General features: G+C 39.3%; 1 protein-coding gene across 1 annotated transcript; it reads left to right on the forward strand.

Moving 5' to 3' along the window:
- The first annotated feature begins 1,127 nt into the window (after positions 1–1,127).
- Positions 1,128–3,938, forward strand: LOC143856529 (putative WRKY transcription factor 40). The gene is made up of 4 exons (XM_077366777.1): positions 1,128–1,437; positions 1,825–2,169; positions 3,298–3,414; positions 3,512–3,938. Exons 1-4 carry the CDS (start codon positions 1,312–1,314, stop codon positions 3,842–3,844), a joined length of 921 nt encoding a protein of 306 aa, XP_077222892.1. The 5' UTR covers positions 1,128–1,311; the 3' UTR covers positions 3,845–3,938.
- Positions 3,939–8,891: the final 4,953 nt, after the last annotated feature.

Below are 8,891 nucleotides of genomic sequence, written 5' to 3' on the forward strand. Positions count from 1 at the left end.
CCTAAATGGCAAAGTACTCTACTCTATAAAAGATGACCAAACTCCTAGGTACACATCTTGCATCTCAATTTTATACTCTTAAGCCCTCAGAATGGTCTGGTCATACTATTGCCTAATTTCTCAGAGTCCAACTCCAATCATCTTTCTTCACTTCTGTGTGCAGATGTTGCTGGTTATCTCTCTAGGAGCAAGCTCTGCACAGCTCATTTTAGCCTCCATCGCAAAAGGCATTTCACAGATGGCATGTCTCATGTCATACCAGCCACACAGGCTCACTTTTCAGCAGCTTTTGTCATCATTCACGAGGTGCGTGGTCTGACATGCTACAGACCATCTGGGAGATGCCTTTTCCTAGCAAATCCCCATGAAAATAACCTCATCTTCATACAATGCAGCCTTTCTCTAGGAAAAGTCGAACAATTGGAGGGAAACAGGGTGGAAAAATCATTTTCTTTCCCAAAATTAAAATCAAGTTGCATGGCCGCCAAATTGGAAGCTAATGGTTTTTTGGGTCAGCACAAGTCAGACGATAGAAAGCTTAAAAGAGACAGATCAAAAATGAAGAAAAAATAAAGAGGAAAACGTCCAATGTAATAAATTAGGACTCTGAAAGTCAACATCATTGGTCAAGGGAGACTTCCAACTTGCGTTCGATCTTCTTGACTTCTGAGAAACTTCAACAGAGAACCACCGTCCATTTATCAATTGATTTACACTATACCATTGTTGGGTGAAATTTCGGAAAAATCGAAACTTCGCCCGAAATTCCAAAATTTCGTCCGAAATAAAATACCGTTTTTGGAAAAGTGTGATTTCGGTGAAATTAGTGTGAAACCGGGTGGAACTATCATTTTCCTTCCCAAAATTAAAAGCAGATCCTCCAACCATCCATGACTCTAAAAGTCAACAGCATTTGGTCAAGGAAGACTTCCAACATGCGTTTGATCTACATTTTTCCAAATGATTTACACCAAACCATTCGTGTAAATTTCTTTCCACAATGATAATAAAATACAAAGACCGAAGATTTCTTCAACGCAGATTTTTAGTTTACGTCAAACCCCCCACGATTTGTTATTAGAAACCCATTTCCAAAAGCATATGACGACTTGGGAGTGAAGATTTAAAGCTGATGTCTTGGGTGAGATTCATTCCCCACTCTTGATCAAACACACCAAAGCTCTTGTATATATTACTCCATACTTCTCCTTGTTTCCTCTCATTCCATTTCAAGTCTTTCCAATAGCATCATTTGAACGGAGTTTCGCCGGAGCTCTACCGGAATTTACCGACATCCGTAAGATCATAGACATGGACTCCACATTGGTCAATACTTCCCTTAGCTTGGACCTCAAAAGCAATCTTTTAGGTCAAATTCCAACGAGCTTAAGAAGCAGTATAATGGATATTGGGAAGAAAATCTCGCCGAAAGAAGAGGTGGGTACATGGAAGCATTGCTCTTTTTGCATGATTTTTTCTTTTTCCTCCTATCTTGGTTTGTGAAACAATCAATTACTCCAAAAAGCTTAAGCTTTTAGAAGCTTTTAGAGTTGGGGTTATTTAATTATTTATACTTCAACATTCCTCTTCACGTGTGGCCCTTTTTTTTTGGGTTGGCTGTACATATGGCAAATGTGACCGAATTTTTAATATCAAGAAATTATTGAGTATTCATCCCATGACATGCCCTTAGCCCTTAGGCAGTAGCTCTGATACCATGTGAAAAAAACTTAACCTTTTAGATTTGGTGTTAATTTAATTATTTTTACTTCATCAACATGATTTTTTCAAAAATTTCTAATTGAATTTTGTGAATGATTTTAGGCTAGTGTTTTGGAAGCCGAGTTGAGTCGAGTGAGTGGAGAGAACGAGAAGCTAAGCAGGATGTTGAGCATTATGTTCGAGAATTTCAGGGTTTTGCAGAGCCAAGTGGTGGTTTTAAAGAGTAAGAGTACCGAGAAGGAGAGAGAGGGCTCCGCCTCATCATCCAAGAAGAGAAAGGATGAAAGCCAAGAAAATAATAACAGTAATGGAATTAACGAGAATGCTAATTATAGAAATCCTATTGTGAGCTGCTCTAGCGAAGATTCATGCAAGAAACCTTGTAGACTTAAAGAGACAGAGACCTCCAAGGCCTATCTAAGGACTGACCCATCAGATACAAGCTTGGTACGTAGAAAATTTCTAAAACAGGATCACAAGATCAAGAGATTTTATGTTGAGTAAGCCCGTCTAGTCCTGTATTTTTTAAAAAGTACTGTACGGTAGGGCTTCAACTTGGGTCGGGTAAAACCCGACCCGCATCGACCCGACCCGAAAATAGCTTGGGTTGGGTTCATGTTTCTCGGGGTTCGGGTCGAGCCGGGTCTTCGATCCAAAAGCCCGCATGAATCTTGGGTCGAGCCGGGTTTGAAGGGGCCCGACCCAACCCGAGTTACTTAAGTTATAGTATGTTTTTTTTTTCTAAAACGTTGTTACTTTAAAAGTGAAAACTTAAAAGTATAACTCACGTTCGCACGTAATCACAGGGACTCTTTCCATCTTCTGTTCATTTCCCCCCTTTAGCTCTAGGGTTTCAAGTTTCAACTAAATAGTTAATGCACTAAATAGTTTGTTGTTTATCTCATATGAGCATAATCATTTTCATTTGGTAATGCGTCAATTTATTCTCTTTAGACTAGTTAATGCACTAAAGAGTTTGCCATTCTTGAGTTTTTCTACTTTTATCAGTTGAGTTGCCTTGACAAACAAGAGATTTCCTTAAACAATTGTGTCAACGTAAAAAAAACCCTACCCGGCCCGACCCGAGATTTACCATGGGTAGGGCCGGGTTTGGGAATCGTGGGTTTTCCGAATAAAAAAACCCAACCCGACCCGACCCGTCCCGAGATATTTCTCGGGTAGGGTTGGGTTCTTCAAAGCCCGACCCGAGTTGCAGCCCTACTGTACGATCCGCACCATAGGTGCATTTGATGGGCCACAACGTAAATAGGTTGTGCCCCAAAAAACAATTTTTCAGTAGGATGATCCTAGCCCCCCGATCTAAAAACGAACTGCATATTATGTTAACATCTATTGATCGCAGGGCTGGGATCATCCTTTGTAAATGATTTTTACGGCACGCCCTATCTGCGTTGTGGCCCCATCAAATGGACGGTTATGATCATCCTAATGTGTGGGCCGTACAGTACTTTTTTAAAAATACTGGACTATGTCTTACGTACATTGTAGTATCAGAAAACTCAAACCCTAAACCCTAATCCCTAAATCCTAAACCCTACATTTCAATATTTTCAGGTGTTTAAAGATGGATACCAGTGGAGAAAATACGGTCAGAAACTCACCAGAGACAACCCATCTCCGAGAGCTTACTACAAGTGTTCCTTTGCCCCTGTCTGCCCAGTAAAAAAGAAGGTAACTTCCGGTAGAAAATTAATCTCCACCCTCCATCTCATTTACTCAACTTGGATTGGTTTCTAAGGTAATTTTTTGGTAATTTTTCTTGCCACAGGTTCAGAGAAGTGCTGAGGATAGATCGATCTTAGTAGCCACATATGAAGGGGAGCACAACCACCCACACCAGGCTCGAGCTGAAGTGCAAAATGGTTCGAGCAACTATGGCTCGGTCCCTTGCCCGGTCTCGGTCAGCACCTCGGGCCCCACTTTTACACTGGACTTGACCCAATCCATGTTAGTTCATGACTTAGTAAAACCTCATGGGGAGATCAAGTTGCCGGAATCTGGACAGTCTCTCCTAGAACAGATGGCTATGTCATTGTCGAGAGATCCCAATTTTACAACTGCATTTGCCGCCGCCATGTTGGGACGGTTTTTTCATTCCTAGGAGGCTGGAAAATGGTGAAAAGATGAAAATTTGAAGCGTAACAGCTGATGTAAATAGAGTTTGAAAAAAGCAGTTTGGATAATTTTGATACTACATTGGGTGTTAATTTGATTTTGCTAAATAGTTGCCTAGTTATATATAATCATATCCATATTTCCTTATAGCCATTAAATAACTTATATTTTAAAGTTAGGAGGCTATGTTTTTTCGAGTGTACGGGGTCATTGTGCGTGTGTGTGTGTGTGTGAGAGAGAGAGAGAGAGAGTATTAGTGTGTATGTAGCTGTGTGTTTTTACAGATCGGAGGGTTGTGGTCATCCTATGGAGATGATTTTACCGACGGCTTAAAATACAATGGGCCCGACATTGTTTGGGTGATGCAAACCATTCATTTGATGGGCCCTCACGTAGGTAGGGTGTGCCCAAAAAATCAGCTCCATAGGATCATCCCAACCCTACGATTTGTGGAGGCAAAAATGGATGTGTAAATACCTTCACAAATCTGTCAATTTTTGCCTCCACAATTTGAAGGGTTCGGATCATTGAATGGAGCTGATTTTTTGGGCACACCCTATCAATGTGAGGGCCTATCAAATGAATGGTTTGGATCACCCAAACAATGTGGGCCCACTGTATTTTAAGCCGTCAGTGTAGCTAAGTTAGCTACATGTATGTGTAGCTTCACTTAACTCACATATATATAAGCTTCACTTAACTCACAGGGCCTAAGTTTTCTTTTGCTAATGTTTTCTATTATCTTGGATTGATATTTCTATATGATACGTGGTTGCTTTATTTTTGGCACTCTTAACATGCATTTGCACTAGGGTCAATCAGGGCCAATCGGGGGGGGGGGGGCAAGGCTGCACTGAGCCCTGTAGGGCGGGCAATGGGTTGAGGTTTTTCGGGCCTGACTCAGGGCCGAGATAATGGGATCTAGGGTTTTGAAAAACCCGACCCTATTGTAGCCCTATTTTTATCCTTCTATTACTCGTGTGTGTGTTGTGGTGGGCATGGGGGGTTGTCCTATGGAAAGATTTTCTGGGCACACCCTACCTGCAATAGAGCCAACAAATGAATGGTTTGGATCACCCAAAAAATGTGGGCCACTGAATTTTTGGGTAGCACCTGCATGCACAGCCATCCACCATATTATTTCAAAGGGACTTCCCCCACCCCCCACATGATAGATTCCCATATTATTTTAAAGGGACAGGAAACTAGAAGTGGCCCCACTTGTTCAATGTTTCATTTCAAAGCATTTATTAACGAGGCCTTGCAACGAATGGGCCGGGGAGACGAATTTTATCCCTTCAATTTGTAGAACCTTTCTTGAATTTGAGTATGCAATTTAAGTCTAGGTCCACTTCAAACTAAAAAAGCTTGTAAGGTCTACAGCTTCGAGAGGTTTAGAGACCTTTTTAAGATTCGTGCGTGTGTTTTTATGATAAGAGTAAACATGCCTTTTTTATGAATAGTTGAAGAAACTATCCGTATTTTTCTCGGTAGGTGGGGAATTTGATGAGAGTGATTTAGTACAAGAAAGCACTGAAGGTCTCTAAACCTCTTGAAGTTGTAGACATTACAAGCTTTTTTTGTTTGAAGTGGACCTAGACTTAAATTGCATACTCAAATTCAAGAAAGGTTCTACAAATTGAAGGGATGGAATTCGTGCACATTCGTTGCAAGGCCTCGGCAATAAATGCTTTGAATCATTGAACAAGTGGGGCCACTTCTAGTTTTCCCCCACATTATAGAAATTTAAAACCTTGGATGAATCCTAGGAATTTCATGTAAGGAAACGCTGGCGGATTGAAAAATATAGTGGAAAAGACGCTGCTGGTATGTTAAATAACATTGTCGTTCTACTATTGTTTTACCCCGTTATAACTCCTGATCAACCCTTCGTTGATTAAGGTAGTCGATCCGTCCCTTAAAATAATTTAAAAAAATACATTTTTCACTTTGCTCCCGAGTGAAACAATAATAGAACAACAACCTTATTTAATATACCAATAGCGCCTTTTCCACTAGTGCCGGGTTGAATATGGTAGTCCATCAGTTCCTACATATAGACCCACTAACGAGAACCCTAGATCCAATACCGGCAACATTTTTTTACTTGACCCGCTTTAATTCCTGATGGAACCATTGTTGATTAAAGTAGTCATCCCTTCTTGGTTTTCAATACAAGGACGGCAACGTTATTTACTAGTCGACCCGTCATTAGACCTAACTTTTAAATAACTTGAACCCAACAAAAGAGAATAACGTTGTGTCAAAAGAGCCATATGATTTTTTTTCCTACACATTTTTAAGATTCGTGCATGTTTTGATGATAAGAGGAAGAGTATCATTTTGCGAATAGTTAATAACTATTCATATTCGATATTTTTCTCCCACCTATTACTAATGGCGTCTGTGTGCCCTTTCTTGTGGATAGTTGAGATAACTATCCATATTCGGTATTTTTCTCCCACCAACCAACCACCTATTACTAATGGCATGTGTTGACAACAACCACACACCCATACCAAATTCCCAAAAGGGGAAAGCTACTGGATATACAAAACCCTAACTTCGTCTTACACTCTTTTACCTTAAATAGAAAAGAAGACAAATGAGATCCACCAAGAAAACGCGAAAGAAATAAAAAATGACGTTTCTAACCCTTTTGTTACTATTTTCCTAAAAATAACACCATTTCTTGTTTAGTAAAAGACAAACAAAAGGTGATGGAAATGCTGGAAAATGGGGTGGAAATATCATTCGCTCGCCCAACCCAAAAAAAAAAAAAAAAAAACACCCCGTTTTCCAACATTTCCATCCTTCTGCAGTGGATCTCCAGTAGCCCTAAAAAACACAAGAATATTCTTATTGCTAGGCAATTTTGAGGAAACCATTTAGCAGCTCACTTTTGTAGGAGAGAACAGCCAGGCTGACTTTTTTAGCAGATTTTGTCTTATACATTTGTACCCATTAAATGCCTTACTTTTTTAAGTTACCGGAATTTGGTTTTCACGGGTGTGTGAGCAGGTAATTAGCAAAACGTGATGTTTGAACTCAGGAGTAACTGTTTCTCAACTCAGGTAATTAGCACATGTGGCTCCTCTTTTGGGTTTGGTCATCTTTTGGGTTTGGTCATTGTATGTGGATTTTTGCTATCCGGGCTGTTTGAATTCAGGACCTTTACTTTGATACCATGTGAAACAACCAGTTACTCCAAAAGCTTAAGCTGATGGAGATGGCGTTATTTAATCTTTTATACTTTAACATAATATTCCTGTGTGATGTTTTTTGTAAAATTAAAGGGCGTGCACATATCATATAAAATCTAGTTTTTCGCATGAATAATGTTCTTGTGTACTGTTTTCTTGTAAAAGTAAAGGGCAGAGATAAATCGAACCCCATATATATATATATATATATATATATATATATATATATATATATATATATATAGAGAGAGAGAGAGAGAGAGATAGAGAGAGAGAGAGAGAGAGAGAGAGAGAGAGAGGTCGATTTAAGATATTAGGGGGTCGATTTATTACTGCCCAAAATTAAATTAAAATAACCTTGTTTATAAATAAAGCCTCTCCAAAGAGACCCTCAATCATCCATCGAAGTCAATGTTCTTGTCCAAATGATCAGAATTATCCAATCAGTGCATGGATTAGGGGTCTACTTGGTGGACCCGCTTAGGTTAGATTGGTATTAGATTGGTATTATCTTGACATTATTCACCTAATTTAGTAATATAAAATCTTCTCGGGTAGGTTATGGAAAATTGACTCCCTTGAATGAAAATTGAAAAGAGATATAGCTCCAGTTCCTTCGAAAATGGTAAGATCTTTGGAGCAAAAGGGAGGGGTTGATCCAGATCATCTTAACTTGGTTCTGCTTCCTCTCTTTTTTTAACAATACCAAGTTGGGTTCTTCTCGTACCTGTATCAAATCAAACATGCTGAACAGAATCTTCTTCCTGTAAAACCTGCTCAATTTAAATTGGGAAAATCATATGGATTGTACATGTATTGTATGAGGTACACCCAATGCTATATGCAGAGGCACATAATTGATCGATATAACCATCATGAGCTGTCCCGTAATAAAACCAACTGTTGTTGATACCTCCTTCTCGGTTCCTTCTTCCATAACCCGAGCTCAAAAAGAAGAGATAAGAGGGCCCTATGGAGAGTGTGGTCAGAAAGCCATAATAGGGTCTGATCCACAATGACCGAATTGAGTGGAGGAATGGGTAGGAAACTGGGTGGAAATATCAATATCTTTCCCAAAATTAAAATCAGAAACTGAAAAATCAGGTTGCATGAGCCCCAAATTTGAATCTATAGTCTTGTGGGTAAACACAAGTCTCTTTCTAATCTACAGTTGAGATTGAATCACTTCCCCTCACACAACTTCTCTTTTGACGTGGGTTTATTCACTCACACATGCTTGTTTTTTATTTTTTTTGGTCGTGGGATTTCTCCCATCGTTGGATAAAAAAAGAACTGACTATCTTTCTTGGTGCAAACGGCAATAATCGGCAAGTGGGTTTTCTTCTTGCTTCGATTCACACAGTTTTAGCAGGAGGAGGAAGGTTTCAGTCTCTAACAAGTTTTGTTCTCTGGATCGACGGGTTGGATCTCACGGCAATTTTGTTTTTGGGTTTTCTCGTGGTAGAAAATCCTCATGATAGAATCGAGCAAAGGTCTCTGCCAAACCGAGCGAGAACCTCTCTGCAAACAAAAACAAAAAGACAAAAAAAACAAAACAATTACAGACCTAAAAATACATCGATGGTATGTATAGATTGAATTTAGCAAATGAAACCGTTGGTCATGTTAGTTCAACTTTGATTAATCCTAAGTTGTTACACAATAGATTGGGACAAGTGCACTATAGGAAAATGGTTTAACTTGCTAAAACTTATAATATACCTTTAAATACATCGATTAGATTTGACAGATGTGAAGTATGTGCACAAACCAAGATCACTAGAAAATATTTTTGTTCGGTTTCTAGAAGCACACAACTTCTTGAGTTAA

Source organism: Tasmannia lanceolata, unplaced genomic scaffold (assembly GCF_043159265.1).
Source record: "Tasmannia lanceolata isolate RefF3 unplaced genomic scaffold, GAP_Taslan_0.1 ptg000023l, whole genome shotgun sequence".
Taxonomy (NCBI): Eukaryota; Viridiplantae; Streptophyta; class Magnoliopsida; order Canellales; family Winteraceae; genus Tasmannia; species Tasmannia lanceolata.